The sequence below is a fragment of the Trifolium pratense genome, linkage group LG1, assembly GCF_020283565.1.
Source record: "Trifolium pratense cultivar HEN17-A07 linkage group LG1, ARS_RC_1.1, whole genome shotgun sequence".
Taxonomy (NCBI): Eukaryota; Viridiplantae; Streptophyta; class Magnoliopsida; order Fabales; family Fabaceae; genus Trifolium; species Trifolium pratense.
In genome coordinates, this window is record NC_060059.1 from 19,548,714 (window position 1) to 19,566,341 (window position 17,628).

General features: G+C 36.9%; 1 protein-coding gene across 4 annotated transcripts; it reads left to right on the forward strand.

Annotated features, from left to right (window-relative positions):
• Positions 1–786: 786 nt before the first annotated feature.
• On the forward strand, positions 787–17,262 carry LOC123910463 (mitochondrial Rho GTPase 2-like). Of its 4 annotated transcripts, none has more exons than XM_045961575.1 (14): positions 787–1,075; positions 1,221–1,353; positions 1,580–1,729; positions 2,159–2,335; positions 2,424–2,675; positions 2,902–2,970; positions 3,111–3,166; positions 14,395–14,476; positions 14,825–15,036; positions 15,181–15,250; positions 15,658–15,770; positions 16,242–16,392; positions 16,517–16,697; positions 16,824–17,262. In XM_045961575.1, exons 1-14 carry the CDS (start codon positions 885–887, stop codon positions 16,892–16,894), a joined length of 1,908 nt encoding a protein of 635 aa, XP_045817531.1. In that variant the 5' UTR covers positions 787–884; the 3' UTR covers positions 16,895–17,262. The 4 variants fall into 4 exon arrangements, 3 of the variants coding, with proteins under 3 accessions (XP_045817531.1, XP_045817539.1, XP_045817550.1); XM_045961583.1 differs by having other exon boundaries at positions 824–1,075; positions 1,586–1,729; XR_006810223.1 differs by lacking the exon at positions 16,824–17,262 and having other exon boundaries at positions 824–1,075; positions 16,247–16,392; positions 16,517–16,657.
• Positions 17,263–17,628: the final 366 nt, after the last annotated feature.

Below are 17,628 nucleotides of genomic sequence, written 5' to 3' on the forward strand. Positions count from 1 at the left end.
TGTTATTTAGTAATCTCCAAGCAAAAAGATAAACCTTCAGAGGGGCAATCTTGTTCCAAATAATCTCTACATGGGTTGTCATCACGTTTGGAACGACTTGAGAAAGCATTTGATAAGCTCCCTTCATTGAATACTCAGAATCTGGATCATGTTGTCACATCCATTTGTGTGACTTGTTTACATGTAATAAAAAAAATGATCTTGAGCAGCACAACATTCAGTCACCGATATATATACATATCAAATAACCTACTAATGTTAGTTTTATTTTATAAATTCATCTATAATCAAAATAAAGTTAGTTTTTTCTTTTTATTTTTGTGAATAAAATTTTACTTTTAAAGTAAATAAGTGAAATGTTCGGAGTTTGAACTCACAACTCTACATATATAATAATAGATGTTTATGTCAACTAAGTTATATTTCCTCCCTCCGTGACACTTTATATAATATAGACCATATATATCAAATATACAATGAACCTAAAAAGTATAATTTTGATTATATAAAGTGCACTCGGTAGTAATTTTTTATTTTTGGACGGATAAATAATGTTAGCTTACTTGTCTATGTTTCTAGAAAATAATAAAATCTACTGATTCTTAGTTGGTTCAGTGGTGATTGACGTTGAACTTTGTATGGAGGACCACAGTTCGATCTCCGCAGCTGCAATTGGAGAAGAATGTTGAAACCATTGATAGTTAGAATTGACCCTCGAATGAGATTAAAGAGATGATTAAAGTAAAAAAAATAATAATAATAAAATCTACACAAAATCCATATACCACAGGCATGTCCATTTTCTAGATACATATGAAACAACTTCATCGAAATAAAACACAAAACCCCTTCTTCCCTCCGTCACCCTTTGTTGCAACATTTCAATGGCGTATTTTCCCAAGGAAGTTAGAATCGTCGTCGTTGGCGACAAATCCACCGGAAAATCCACTCTCATTTCTGCCATGGCTTCCGATTCATTCCCCGCCACTGTTCCTCCATTACTTCCACCCACTCGTTTGCCTAGTAATTCCTTCAATGATTCTGTTCCTCTCCTCCTCATTGACACACCTTCAAGGTCCTCATTTTCTTCCCTCTACTCTACCATCATCATTACTAGTTAAAAACCAAATTAAATTAAAAAAATGTTGATTATTGATTATTTATTGATTAATTATAGTGTGTTTATATGATATGGATTGTGTTTTTTTTTTTAATTATAGTGTGGGACAACAAGGTAAAGTTATTGAAGAATTGAAGCGTGCTGATTCAGTTGTTGTAACCTATGCTTGTGATGATATTCTGAGTTTTGAGTGTGTCGGTACTCATTGGTTGCCTCAACTGCAGAAGCTTGAGGTTGGTGATTGGTTCATTGATTTTGATTCTTTTGCTGTTATTTTCAATATGGAAAATTATTTGAGAAAATGAAAGGCGGTGGTTGGGTAGTAATTGTATTTGTATTTTTATGATTAAGAGTCCGCATTGGTTGAGAGATGACCTGAAAATATGTTTATAAGCGGTTTTGTAGGGTTGAGTTAGTCCCAACTCAAAATTCTAAGATTGTCTGACAGTATGTTTATAGGTGAAGGTACCAGTGCTTGTGGTTGGTTGTAAGTTTGATCTTCGCGATGAAAGTAGGCAAGTTAGCTTAGAGAGTCTGACAACAAGTATCATGAACCAATTCAAAGAAGTTGTTACATGTATTGAATGCTCTGCAGCTACACTTTTTCAGGTATGTTTTTTAGTTTCATTTTTGTGTTAATTGGTCATGCTAATCTATCATTTAACCTGCAAGTTTAAATTTTTATTGTTAGTTTAGTGTGTAATTAGAAAACAACATCAAGATTTAAGAGTGGTTTGTGTATGGTGCCATTTGTTGCAGTGGTGTAGTTGATTTGTTTTAGTCTTTTAGGTATATGAGGAGGTTTTGAGTTGCTGTTTTTGTTGCATCGAGACCCAAGACCTTGATGCTGTGTAAAATTCCGTTCAAATTAGGCTGCAATTGCCATTGTGATGCGGTAGCGGAGACATTAAAACCTTTGACTGTTTTTTAAAACCTTGATAAAGATATCTTCTTGATGATATTAGAGTTAATATTTGTTTCCTTAGTTTGTAAATCTCAACTGTAGTATATGGAATCACTAATTTTGGTTATTTATAGGTCCCTGAAGTTTTTTATTTTGCACAAAAAGCAGTACTTCATCCGGTGGATCCTTTGTTTGATTATGATACAAACTCTTTAACAGATCGGTGTGTAAGGGCATTAAGAAGAATTTTTAATCTTTTTGATTACAACATGGATGGCACCCTCACTGATCAAGAAGTAAACGAGTTTCAGGTATTCGGTAGATTTGGTTCACTCCCCCTCTCCTTTTGAATTTCATATGATTTAGCCCCTTTATTTATGAAAATTTGTATATCAACAGATTAGCAGCTTCGGTGCATCATTGCAGCGGTCTGACGTAACTCAAATAAAAACATTGGTAGAGCAGAATGTTCCTGAAGGAGTCAATTCTCTTGGTATTACTTTTCCCGGCTTCATTGGAATCCATAATATGTTTCTAAAGAAAGGGCGAACGGAGACATTCTGGGCAGTTCTAAGAAAGTTTGGATATGGTAACGATTTAAAACTGCGCGATGATTTTCTTCCAGTTCCATCTAAGCAGGCTTCTGATCAGGTCATACTTAGGCTATTATGAAGCTCCATTTTTGTCTTCCTGTTTGGTTTATTTGGAATAGTTTAGAGTATTGGCTCAGTTATTTAATTGTTGTAAATTTAATTAATTATGAACCATTGGAACACTTTTTTTTCCACGGCCGAACTAGGAAAACTTAAATGTTAAATATGGGCTGTACTAGTAATATTGACAATTAGATATTAAATATGTTTTCTCAACTTTTCAGAGTGTGGAGCTGAGTGGTGCAGCCATAGAGTTTTTGAAGGGTGTCTTTAGATTGTTAGATACGGATAAGGTATGTAATAATCTTTTTTTTTTTTTGGGTGTTATCTTGAACACTGCTATGCTCTTTGAACACCTTACCTTAGGTGGCTTTCCATTTGAAATATTGATATACTTTCTCACTTTCTCTCTGGAAACATGATGCCTTTCTAGGATCAATTACTACGACCTGCAGAAGTTGATAAGCTATTTGATGCTGCTCCAGAAAGGTGAACTTTCTCTTTAATGGCCACGTTAAAAAAGTTTTCACTTTCCTGCTAGCGTTATATATCTAATCCATATCGTTAGCTTACCCTTTCTTAACATTGATGATTTAGTCTCAGACTTGTTAATTGCCTCCAACAGCTTGAGCTATTACTTAAGTAGCAAAAGGAATGCTTTTAGACAATTCCCAGGTTCAAAACTCAATAACACATTGAGGATCAGACTTAGTAAGGCAGGAGAATGAGTCTGACCCTTCCCTGGAGTCTTCAATAACTTATCAGTACTAAGTTGTCCTGTTAGTGAGGAAGGAGAATAAAAGTAGGCGACTAAGAGTAGTTATCGAATAGGTTAGGAATTGATAGGAATTAACTTAACTATCGTGGAGGAAATGGAAGGGGGCAAATATCTTAATTCTTAATCTCTTGAAGTGGTTTTTTAGGATAGTGGCAATTCATGTTATGTCTAAGTAGTAGTGATACAATTGAGCTCTTAAATAACTGTTGGACTGTTGCTGTTCATGACATCTTCATAATGCTCATATAATTGTGATGAGAGCTTATTAGGTTTGGTAAGTACCTTTAATTAGTCCATCAACTTCATTTATGAAGGCTTATTTCGTAATTTAATCTGGTCCTGTGGGCTTGTAAAATGTAAATGTTTTTTTCACTGATTGTGGGTACTTTGTAGCAGTTCGTAGCAATATTATTATAACTGCCTAACATTTCTCTTATTTTGGGGGAATGAATCATTTCAGTTATATGAGAAATCTAAACCTTCAAAAATGTGATGTGCTGATTACTCGTTTTGGTTGTGACTCCTTGTAACCAATATGTGAGCCTGTGACTATGTGCAAGTGTTTGTGTGTTTTTTGTTTCTTGGCATGTACCATTGCCCTTGATAATTACACATGTAACAGAAGGGATGTTGCACTCTACTTTTTTTAGTAGATATATAACCTGACCACAATCAACATTTACTACTTGTACCTCTAAATATGCTACATTTCTTTCCAATAAATTTTTCATCGCTTTCTTTTTATGAAATTGAGGGAGTCGTTTGTTTTCTTTTAGGGTATAGTGCTCACCAAACTATTTCACACTACAAGAGTTTGCTTGTTTCAGTCATTATGTACAATTTTGACCCCTCAAGTTTTTTTGGGAGCCAATTGATTTCCTCTATTAATTGTGAAATTCTGGTATCACTAGAATGATGTTGCCTAAGATGTCCCAACAACTACTTTATGATTAATGTTGTTCCTTTTGTTGGCACATCTTATATAACATATAAAAACTGACAGAAAATAAATAAATGACACAAGTAATTGTTAACCCAGTTCAGCCAACTGCCTACTCTGGGGGATACCAATCCAGGAAGGAAATCCACTAATAGCTCTAGTTACTAAGACCTCCAGCAAACCCTAGGATTTACGCCTTAAACTAAGACCTCCAGCAAACCCCTGGTTTACGCCTTATAACCTCGACACTACTTATGCAACTTCTGCCTAGGAACTCCTAGACATGAGATCCCATCTCACTTCCACTCACACAACACAACCTGTGTTGATTATACAATGTTGAGAAAGATGTGGCGACAACTTGCCAAGACAACACTTCACTTTTGCTTAAAAGCTTCAAGTGAATCACACACGGTAAACTCCGTACTTCAAAGCTTAGGAGTAACCTTAAACTAATAAACTTACTTCTTAGCTCGTGTTATAGAATCCACAAGCAAGAATTACAATCAAATAATAAAAGACTCAACAAAGACTCAATATGTGAACTAATATTTTTCAATGAGATACATAGTCTTGAGCTTGGTCTTCGTATATATAATAATCTAGCACGCTCCTCTTTCTTCACAAATGCTCAGACGCTCCTTGAGAATCATAAAATGTGATCTGATACTTTTTCAATCTTCATTAAGGATATATCAAGACTTTCCAAAAGTGTTTAAAGGACTTTATATGATAGGATAAGTCATCCAGCTATTTCATTAAGTTTGTCTTATCCTTAAAACTCCTGATCAGATCAAATCTCCATTGAGCGTGCTCTTTAAGTGGATTTCCATAAATAGCAGATGCTCTCATAAATGCGCGAGATTTCCTTGAATAAATATGATGTTGTAACATGTTTTCCAACATCTTGTTAGTATATTTGTTTTAGCAAAATTAAGCCAATTCAAATATCCAACAATCTCCTCCTTTGGCAATTTTTGGCTAAAACAATTTCAGGCCATTACCTTTGAGAGATTAAAAAGCGCAATCCTTCAAATCACCATGGTCACACAAAAGAAGGAATGTTAGAGCATCATTTAAACAAAATTTCACATAGGTGAAAATATATGCATCAGAGGCAGCAGCAGCGGAGTTATCATCAATTAGCCTCGAGCAAAATAAAAAGTGGTATCAGAGCAAAACATATATCATATGTCATATGTCATATGTCATCAAAGGTGTTGTGACATATGGGAGCACATCTTCTAGCACATGTTCGTCCAATCAGGGCAGCATATCCATTCAGCAGCAAACTCCCCCTGACTTCATCAGCTTGTGCATCATCTTAGGGTAAAAATTTTACTCCCCCTGAATGCTTGCTTACTGCTACTTAAAAAACATGTCACAACAAAAGACACAACAATATGTAGCAGAAACAAACAAATCAAAGTACTACTCCCCCTTTTTAGCCACAAAATGTGCCAAAACAGGAAAGTTAAGTATCCAAGGTGCAGAATAAAACAAAATACAGACCATGCACTCAGAAGGTGCTAAATCCAGGGCACAAAACAACCCACAAACCAAATAACAAAGTTCAGTAAAACATTAAACAGATTACAAAATCATTCATCATCACTGCTATCAGAAGCTTCATCCTCATCTGTAGCAGTATCATACCCTTCATCCTCATCTGCATTGTTTTGTTCACCTGCAGCAGCCACATTTGCACTAGCTTTGACAGGTATTTCATCAGCCTCCAGTCCTTCAATCATCTTCAAGAACACCTTCTTCCTCTCCTCAAGCTCAGCCTTCTGTTTATCTATCTCTTGACATTGAACTTTCAAACCAGCAATAATCTCCCTTTTTGTCATAATACCAGCTCCAGCAGCAGATGTTCCAACATGATCAGCAACAATATGATTACCAAAAAGCTTATGATGAAAAGTAAAACCAGATTCCCTTTTCTTGGGAGTGTCAGTCACAACCTTGATTTCTGGATACTGGGCCAAAATGATTCCACATAATAGTGATGGAAATGCTATTGGCATCTTCACAGCAGTTGATCTAATATGCTTAATGGTTTGATCAAAAATAAATGTCCCATAGTCATAGTCAACTTTGGTTCCTACAACATATATAAATCTACCCAGGTTGGTTGCAACATTGGTTGCATGCTTGGTTGGTACCCAATTGGTTGACCCTATCCTATTGAGGATGGCATATTTGACATTCAATTTACTCGTGGGTATCAGCTTCTTTGTAGGCCAGACCTTAACCTTACCACCAGTTATCTCAGCACTCACAACATCATTAGCAACCTCTAATTCAGCCTTAGGTTCTATAGATCTTCCTAAGTAATTATTAATCACTACAGGGGAAAAATTGATACATTTACCTCTGACAAAAACTTTGTGGTAGTCCTTGCTCAGTGGATTATCACATTCTTCAGGGATGTTCACCAGAAATTCTTTCACAAGCAGCTCATAACAGGGACTGAAATCACAAACTGTCTTCATCAGACTAGCTTCCTTGATGTAGTCAAGGATGTCTTGACATTTGAGAGCATCTTTGGTCAGTTCCCTTTCAACAGCCAATCTCCTTTGGTAGATATAGTCCCATCTCAGTGCAAAGGCAGCACGATGAAAAGAGATGTTATCACATGGGGCTTCTTCAATACCTTGAGGAACCTTCTTTATAGTAGCCTTCTTAGGGTTTGGAGATGAGATGTTAGCAACATCTTCAGCAGCATCATAATCTGAGTCACTGGATGACTCCTTCTTTCTCTTCAGTGTCTCCTTCTTCTTCCCAGGAGGTGATAGAATTTTACTCCAACCTTTTACAGGTCCAACACCTTTTGTTTTCACTCTTGGTGCAGGAGTTTTGCTTGCAGTGGCCACAGCCTTCCCTGTACAGCTTCTCAACCTTTTTGTTATACCACCAGTTGGTTTTACAGCAGTCTTGGTGGTGACATAATCATCAACATCTACTACATCTCTTTCTTTCTCTTTCTCAGCTTCTGCTTGCTTGTCAGCTTCAACCTCTTGCTCTTCTGTGGGTATTGACTGGTTACTTTCTTCAGATTGAGTGTCCCCTTCATTATCAGAAGTACCCTCATCAGCAGTTCCAGTTTCTTCATCTGTGGACTCAGATGTTGTGGCAGTTGTTTCAACATCCTTTTCAGCAACAGTTTCCTTCACAGGTTCTTCCTCAGCAGTTGCAGTTTCAACTTCTTCATTCACATTCAAGGATGTTTCAACATCCTTCATAACAACTTCTTCAGTAACAACAGGGGTTGATTTTCCAGCCACCATCTCAGCAATTGTTGGTGATTTATCAGCAATATTAGGCTCAACCTCTGTAGGAGTGTCTTCCATCTCAGTATCAACAGGCATATCATTCAGATCTCTCTTCTCAGCATCAGATCCCAAATTATCTTGATTAGGGTTACCAGCAATTGAAATAAGTGTTTCAACAACTTCAGACACAGATTTAGGGTTCTGAGATTCTACTTCAGTTGTTTTCTCGGATGTGTTAACATTCGACTCAAAAACCAGATCAGACATAGAGAGAGCAAACTTAGATTTATAATCCCTTCTATTCCTTTTAGAAGTTCCTTTCTCAGGTTTATTATCAGATGGAGAGATAGCATCACTTACTTTTGAAGTTTTCTTCTTTTCAACCGATTTTCCCTTCCCTTTCTTCTCAGCTACACTTGATTGAACTTTGGGTTTGGAAGCACGAACAGTTGTAACTGGTACAGCATCCTTGATGATTTTTGAAGGTTCGATCTTTGCTTTTGATCGAGTAGAACGACCGGACTTTGTAGTTTGGGAAGATTCAGACATGTTTAGATGATGATTTTTGAGGTTTAGGAAGTTGAATGGATGAAAGTTGAGGTAGGAAGTGGAAGAATAGGGTTTACGATAAAAAATTAGGATTTGAATGGAAGTATATTGATAGCGTGTACAGACACATTTAAGGGAAGTTTGTAATGATTTCCCTAAATTAGCGTGCATTGATTGATGGGAGAGAAAACGGTTTCTTTTTGCACGCCTCAACTGCTGTAACTGCTATGCTTCTTCATGCAGGCAAATTCCCAATTTGCCCCTTAAAAATTCAAATTGATTAGCATCAAGCGCCTTTGTAAAAATGTCAGCTAGCTGTTCACTTGTGCCAATGTGCTTGAGTTCCACACAATTTTCTTCAACAAGGTCTCTGATGAAATGATGCCTGATATCTATGTGTTTGGTTCTTGAGTGTTGAACTGGATTCTTTGATATATTGATTGCACTCAAGTTGTCACAATATAATGTCATGACATCTTGGTCGACATTATACTCTTTCAGCATCTGTTTCATCCACATCAGCTGGGAACAACTGCTTCCTGCAGCTATGTATTCAGCCTCTGCAGTAGACAGAGACACACAATTCTGCTTCTTGCTGAACCATGAGATTAAATTATCACCCAAAAAGAAACATCCTCCTGAGGTACTCTTTCTATCATCAGCACTTCCAGCCCAATCTGCATCACAATACCCTATCAAAGTTGAATTCTTTGTCTGGGAGTACAGAATCCCATAATCACTGGTGCCCTTTATATACTTCAGAATCCTTTTGACTTGGACAAGATGGCTCATCTTTGGCTTGGCTTGATATCTTGCACAAACACCCACAGCAAAAGTGATGTCTGGTCTACTAGCTGTAAGATACAATAGACTGCCAATCATGCTCCTGTATAGGCTTTGATCAACATCAATGCCATTTTCATCTTTGGTTAGCTTTAGATGAGTAGCAGCTGGTGTTCTCTTGTGTGCTGCAGTGTCCATTCCAAACTTTTTGATCATGTTCTTCGCATACTTGCTTTGAGAGACAAATATGGTGTCTTCCATTTGCTTTACTTGCAGTCCAAGGAAATATGTCAGCTCACCTACCAAACTCATTTCAAACTCTGATTGCATTTGTTGTACAAAATGTTGCACCATCTTTTCAGACATTCCACCAAATACTATGTCATCAACATAAATCTGGGCAATCATCAGCTTCTCTTCTTGTCCTTTAACAAACAGGGTTTTGTCATGGCCTCCTTTTCTGTATCCTTGACTAACAAGAAAATTTGTCAGCCTTTCATACCAAGCCCTTGGAGCCTGTTTCAGTCCATAAAGAGCCTTCTTCAGCTTGTACACATGATCAGGATTAGCAGGATCTACAAAACCTTTTGGCTGCTCCACATAAACTTCTTCATGTAAGTACCCATTAAGGAAGGCACTCTTGACATCCATTTGGTACAGCTTAAATTTGAAGATGCATGCTATTCCAAGAAGTAGCCTAATAGATTCCAGTCTTGCAACTGGTGCAAATGTTTCATCAAAGTCAAGTCCTTCAACCTGAGTGTACCCTTGAGCCACTAACCTTGCCTTGTTTCTTGTTACAACACCATTTTCATCTGACTTGTTCTTGAACACCCATTTTGTGCCTATGACATTAACACCATTGGGTCTAGGAACAAGATCCCACACATCACTTCTTCTAAACTGAGTTAATTCATCTTGCATGGCTTCTATCCAGAACTCATCAGTGAGAGCCTCTTTTACATTTTTAGGCTCAACTTTTGAAACAAAACATGAATTAGTAACCACTTCATTAGTCCTTGTAGTAATTCCTTGGTTAGGATTTCCTATGATGAGATCCTTGGGATGGTTCTTCTGGATTCTTATTGAAGGAACTTTACTTACAGGACGAGGTGTAGAAATGGTTGATTCATCATCTGAATCTGATTCTTTTTCTGCTACAGCTTCTTCAGATGTTGGCAAAGTTGTTGCAACATCATCTTCAGTATCAGATGTTTTAGCAGGTGTCAAATCATCTATCACAACATTGATAGATTCTACTATTACCTTAGTTCTCTGGTTGTAAACTCTGTAAGCCCTGCTGTTTGTTGAGTATCCAAGAAACAATCCTTCTTCACTTTTAGGATCCATTTTTCTTCTGTGCTCTCTATCAGATAGGATATAGCACTTACTTCCAAACACATGAAAGTGTTTGACAGTTGGTTTTCTGCCTTTCCACAGTTCATATAGTGTAGTAGAAGTTCCAGTTCTGAGTGTGACACGATTGTGAATATAACAAGCAGTATGCATAGCCTCAGCCCAGAATTGATATGGAAGATGTTTTGCATGCAACATCACTCTGGCTGACTCTTGTATTGTCCTGTTCTTCCTCTCAACAACACCATTTTGTTGAGGTGTGATTGGAGCTGAGAATTCATGCTTGATTCCTTCAGAGATGCAGAATTCAAGAAAGCTTGCATTCTCAAACTCTTTACCATGATCACTTCGTATCCTAACAATAGCAGAGTTCTTTTCCCTTTGGAGTTGAAGACAAAGTTCTTTGAATGCATCAAAACTTTCAGATTTGTCTTTTAGAAATTCAATCCATGTGAACCTTGAAAAGTCATCTACCATGACAAACGCGTACCTTTTTCCTCCAAGGCTCTCCACTTGCATTGGCCCCATCAGGTCTATGTGCAGTAATTCTAGAACCCTTGTTGTGGTAAGATGTTGCAACTTTGGATGCGACATCTTTGTCTGCTTCCCTATTTGACATTCTCCACATATACTTCCTTCCTCAATTTTGAGCTTTGGAAGACCTCTGATTGCCTCCTTAGCTATTGCCTTCTTCATCCCTTTGAGGTGCAGGTGGCCAAGTTTTTGGTGCCACAATTTTACCTCATCTTCTTTACTAATAAGACAAGTTGGTACATCTTCTTCTTTAGGGATCCAGAGATAGCAGTTGTCTCTTGACCTTACTCCTTTCATCAACAGCTCTCCTTGCTCGTTTGTAACTAGGCATTCAGCTTTTGTGAAGTTAACTTTCATGCCTTGATCACAAAGTTGGCTTATGCTGATTAGATTAGCTTTAAACCCTTTTACAAGCAGCACATTATCTAGCTTTGGTAAGCCATGGTTTGCAAGTTTACCAACTCCCTTGATCTCTCCTTTGGCTCCATCTCCAAAGGTCACAAAGCTGGTAGCATATGACTTCAAGTCTTCAAGATAATGTTCAACACCTGTCATGTGTCTAGAACAACCACTATCAAAGTACCAGGTTTCTCTTGAAGAAGCTCTCAAGGATGTATGAGCTATTAGACCTGTGATCTTCTTCTTTTCTCTCCATTCCTGTCTTGTTGTAACATTAGGAAAGACAGGAGTATAGAATTCTTGATGAACTCTCCTTGGATATCCGTGCAGCCTATAGCAGAAAGGCCTAATGTGTCCTTTCCTGCCACAATGATGACATGTCCAGTTATAGAACCTGGGCATAGAATGCCCATCAGATGTTGCGACAATCCTCCTGACACAAACGTGCTGCTGATTGGAGTATGTATAGTAGCATTGTTGAACTTCATCTGCTGCTTTACTCTTTCATGTTCAAAACCAATGGGCTTAGGTTTCCCATAGTTTTGTCTCTGTAACATTTCCTCAAAGGCATCAGTACCTTTGGTCATCATTTTAGCCACTTTTGTTACTTGATCTAAGTCAGCATTTAACTTGGTCACTTCTTCACCTTGTTCATCAACTTTACATAGGAGGTTAGACTTCTCCATTTCCAACTGTTGAATTTGACTACTCTGATCTTCAACCTTAATGTTGAGATTATTAATGTTCATGAGTAAGTCATTTCTCTCAGCTTGCAGTTTGCCATTGATCTTCTTTTGTTTCTCCAATGCTTTGCAAACTTCTATACTTCTACTATGAAGATCTTTGTAAGTAGCAACTAGTTCTTCATAAGTTACCTCCTCATCACATGATTCTGAGTCAGATACACAGACTCCTGTTAAAGCATTAACAAATTTGGCAGATTCTTCCTCCTCTGAATCTGTATCAGACCATGAAACCACAAGACTTTTCTTTTGCCTTTTTAGAAAGGTTGGACATTCAGGTCTGATATGGCCAAAACCTTCACATTCGTGGCATTTCACTCCTCTTTCATCTTCATTTGTCTTTTTCTGAAAGCTGGACTGTTTGTTGTTGTTGAATCGACCATTTGGCTTGTGCCTTTGATCCACTTTCTTCATCAACTTGTTGAACTGTCTCCCAAGCATAGCCATAGACTCAGCTAAGCTTTCTTCACCTTCAGATTCAATTTGTAAATCATCAGCAGCACTTTTTGAAGCAAAGGCTAGATTCTTATCTTTCTTTTCATTCCTTCTGTTCAAACCAATTTCATAGGTCTGAAGTGATCCTATGAGTTCATCTAAATTTAGACTTGAGAGATCATGAGCCTCCTCAATGGCTGTCACCTTCATATCAAATCTTTTAGGCAAAGATCTGAGTATTTTTCCAACTAGCTCCTCATCTGAGATAGGTTTTCCAAGTGCATCAAACGAATTTGCAAAGTCAAGCACATTCATCTGAAAGTCATGGATGGTTTCTTCCTCCTTCATTCTGAGATTCTCAAAATTAGTTTTGAGCATCTGAAGCTTAGATAGTTTTACTTTAGATGTTCCTTCATGAGCCTTACTCAGAATTTCCCAGGCATGCTTGGCAGTAATACATCTCTTTACAAGCCTGAACATGTTAGCATCCACACCATTGAAAATTGCATACAAGGCTTTGGAGTTGCCAAGTGCCAGATCATCCTCATCTTTTGTCCATTCATCATGTGGCTTCTTAACATCAGTTTTATTACCATCTTTGTCAAGAACCATTGGTGGTTCCCATCCACGTAGTTCAGCCTTCCATGTCCTGCTGTCAATTGATTTAATGAAAGCCTCCATTTTAGATTTCCAATAATCATAGTTCTCAGGACCTGTCAGTAAGGGGGGTTTAGACACTGACCCTCCTTCTTTATCCATTGTACCAGAAAGTACTCTCCCTGGAGCTCACCCAAAATAACAGAACAGGGTGCCTGCTCTGATGCCAATTGAAATTCTGGTATCACTAGAATGATGTTGCCTAAGATGTCCCAACAACTACTTTATGATTAATGTTGTTCCTTTTGTTGGCACATCTTATATAACATATAAAAACTGACAGAAAATAAATAAATGACACAAGTAATTGTTAACCCAGTTCAGCCAACTGCCTACTCTGGGGGATACCAATCCAGGAAGGAAATCCACTAATAGCTCTAGTTACTAAGACCTCCAGCAAACCCTAGGATTTACGCCTTAAACTAAGACCTCCAGCAAACCCCTGGTTTACGCCTTATAACCTCGACACTACTTATGCAACTTCTGCCTAGGAACTCCTAGACATGAGATCCCATCTCACTTCCACTCACACAACACAACCTGTGTTGATTATACAATGTTGAGAAAGATGTGGCGACAACTTGCCAAGACAACACTTCACTTTTGCTTAAAAGCTTCAAGTGAATCACACACGGTAAACTCCGTACTTCAAAGCTTAGGAGTAACCTTAAACTAATAAACTTACTTCTTAGCTCGTGTTATAGAATCCACAAGCAAGAATTACAATCAAATAATAAAAGACTCAACAAAGACTCAATATGTGAACTAATATTTTTCAATGAGATACATAGTCTTGAGCTTGGTCTTCGTATATATAATAATCTAGCACGCTCCTCTTTCTTCACAAATGCTCAGACGCTCCTTGAGAATCATAAAATGTGATCTGATACTTTTTCAATCTTCATTAAGGATATATCAAGACTTTCCAAAAGTGTTTAAAGGACTTTATATGATAGGATAAGTCATCCAGCTATTTCATTAAGTTTGTCTTATCCTTAAAACTCCTGATCAGATCAAATCTCCATTGAGCGTGCTCTTTAAGTGGATTTCCATAAATAGCAGATGCTCTCATAAATGCGCGAGATTTCCTTGAATAAATATGATGTAACATGTTTTCCAACATCTTGTTAGTATATTTGTTTTAGCAAAATTAAGCCAATTCAAATATCCAACAAATTGGATGCTGCTTAATAATTCTGTAGCAGTCTTAGTTTCACTTTCTCCACCTGTAGTTGTACCTCTCAGATTTTCTATGTTTTTCATTTTAGTCCGTGGAAGGATGCTCCATATAAGGATGCAGCTGAGACAACTGACATGGGTTATATATCTCTAAATGGATTTCTTTCTCAGGTGATTATTTATTACTTTTTGTTTTATTCTTAAACCTGTCTTTGTTGGATAATTTTCCGAAAAGGTTTTTTATTTCCTGATTATATGTATTATTATTGTTTATATTGTTTACAATGGCTAATCTCATGCCATCTTTTCCCATGAAGAAATTATTGTTTTGTGGTTTGGTTGCGGGAGTACCTCCCTCCCTTTCATTGAATGAAACGGGTTACTACTATTTACTCTAGCAGCATAACTCTACTTCATTTGTTTTTAGTATTGTAGATAGATTGAAAATAATGTTGTTTTCTTACCATCTCCACATTTAGTTGGTAATTGAGTTTATTATTGATGTCTTTTATGGTGCAGTGGGCCCTTATGACATCACTGGATCCAAGATATAGTTTGGCCAATTTAATTTACATCGGTTATAGAGCTAAGCCTTCTGCAGCACTCCGTGTCACTTGTAGAAGATCAGAAGATCGCAAAAAGCAAAAAACAGAAAGAAATGTGTTCCAATGCTACATTTTTGGCTCTAAAAATGCTGGGAAATCTGCTTTGTTGTATTCATTATTGGGAAGGTGTGCTTGTGAACCAATCGCCATAATCCATGTGCCCGAGCTTGTCTCGTTATCTTTTAGTCTATCAGCATGTGAAGTCTAATACGTTCATACTGTTTATTTCAGTTTCCTTCAAAGCAATAGTTAACCCTGTCAATTTCGTAGGTCTTTCTCAAATAACTATACTCCAACAACTGTTGAGCGGTATGCAGCAAACATCATTGAATTAATAGAGGTATTTATTTATTTATTTTTAAAAAAAATTGGGGAAGGGGAAATTTTATTAGTTCAAGTGGCACTAATGGCCATTTTACAACTGTCCCTAGCGGGGATTTGAACTCGGCGCCTTGAGGTAACAAGTCTAAGCTCTTACCACTGAGCTAGCACCTCAAGTGATTTGAATTAACAGAGGTAAGGATGGGTTTTATGATGAGAAAATTTTATTACCATTTAAATGATTCTAAAAAATGATTTTGTCTTCCTCCCTTGTTTTCCCTCAATCTAATACACCCTATTGCTGATAACTAGTAATTAAAGGTGCTCAAGTATTGTACCAAAAAAAAAAGTTGCACAAGTATAGTGGATATTAAATTCGTACAAGTTGCATTCTAAATACTGACAATCTTGATGTTTACCATATAGGGAACTAAGAAAACTCTCATATTGCGTGAGATTCCGGAGGATGAAGTATCGGCTTTTTTGTCAAATAAGGATTTTCTGGCTGCATGTGATATAGCTGCTTTTGTACATGACAGGTGTGGTGCAAAATGACTTTAGGCGGTAATGCTTTGCTAAATTTTAGCTATAGAAAAGTGGTATGACATTATTGTTTCATTTTAATCACCATTATTATCAGTGGTTTGGAAACACCAAAATAAGATCTTCTGGATCTGTTTATGATTTTTTTTATTGGTTGGGTGGAAACATAACTGAAAGATCTTCTAGAATCGTTTATGATCCTTTAAAATGCCTACCTTACATGTCGAGTTTCCCTATGAGCTGGTTAATTATTTATTTAGTATGATGAAATTTGCTGAATTGGAAGCTAATACTAAAGTTTTAAATGTAACAAATCAATTTAAAATCTAATTTTGCTTGCATTTTTATGGCTCCTGCCTTTCTTGAAGAGTATGATGCAATAAAATTTCATCCCATACAGTACTTTATACTGAAAATTGAGAAGGGTGCAGGATTTACGCCTGAGAACTTCGTTTCTTATTTTCCAGTTCAGATGGATATTCATGGAAAAAATCCATAGATTTGCTTGAGAAGGTTGTTAACCAAGGAGAGCTAACTGGTCACAAATTTCCTTGCCTCCTCATTGCTGCTAAGGATGATTTAACTCCATTCCCAAGGGCAGTACTAGATTCAGTTAAGGTAATGCATTTTCAGCTTATGATTACCATATCATTTCATACATGATGGTAATCTAAAATATCATACGCTCATAGTTATACTTCCGAGTTCAGCATTTCATTTTCTATTTTTTGTTATAATGTAGGTTGCTCAGGAATTGAAAATTGATGCTCCTATTCGCGTGAGTATGAAATCAGGTGATTCAAACGTGTATGTTAAGATTATCAATGCTGCAGAACACCCTCATTTGAGTATTCCAGAAACTGAGTTTATGAGGAAAAGAAAGCAACACCAGCAGCTTCTTCACACATTTATCTTTGCCCTAGGTGAGTTTATTTTTTCTACCTCTCACCAGAATTTGGTAACTTAACATGCATGAAACAAATCCTCATAATACTAGTACCATTTCTCTGTGTTCGAGTTTTAAATATTTTTCTTTCTCGAATTCACAGCTGGGGCTGCTATGGCGCTTGTGGGTTTGACGGCCCGTCGTGCACGTGCGAATAAGAATTCTTCTTCTTAGCCACATATCAAGCAACACTTAGTCTACTTAATGTCCAATATTTTGCATTGGAAATTTGCTAATAGGGTTGGATCGGTTTTGAAATGAGACAATTTAATCCAATCCTAATGGTTTTTATTCTTATCCAATTGTAATAGTTTTAGACTTAAGTTTGATTTGATTCAATTCAATCTTAAGTGCTTGAGTTGGATCAGTTTTGCTATTTATGAAACATTTAGTAAAAAAGAAATACAAAGTAAATTGTCTATAGAATTACCATCCGGATCTAGCACAAAAGGTTAGCGCACAACATGTGTTGTAAACTTTGTAGGTATGACAGTGGTGGATTGAAGATCTTGGGTTGGGGGTGTAAACTATATAAGTATATATTTGTTTTGTAAATTGGATAACACCTCTTCGCAAATGTAGAGAATAATCCCCGAAACTGGATAAAATCATAATAGGTGACAAAACTATATCTCAAGAGTGTTAATAACTTAATATTGCTCCATTTTGTAGGACTAAATACGAACTCATGACCATTAAACTGAAAGAAGCTATTAATTATGAGACATATATTATCCCTTGAAGAATAACATTGTATCGCAATGAGTAAACGCGATCTCGGCACTGAAAAGAAATAAGAATGCAACAGTTTAGTATCGGCTAAAGGATGATTTGTTATCAATCCACTAAAGCCTAGATAGGACGAACCAATATGCATGCATCACATCATTATAATGGTAGGAAAAAAA

What these genes read in the sequence shown, in the direction of transcription:
- LOC123910463 (XM_045961575.1), top strand. Translation starts at nt 885, where the DNA reads ATGGCGTATTTTCCCAAGGAAGTTAGAATCGTCGTCGTTGGCGACAAA. An exon ending in TTTGATGCTGCTCCAGAAAG is followed by an intron (nt 3,167 to 14,394) that starts GTGAACTTTCTC and finishes TTTTCATTTTAG; the next exon opens with TCCGTGGAAGGATGCTCCAT. An exon ending in CACATTTATCTTTGCCCTAG is followed by an intron (nt 16,698 to 16,823) that starts GTGAGTTTATTT and finishes TCGAATTCACAG; the next exon opens with CTGGGGCTGCTATGGCGCTT.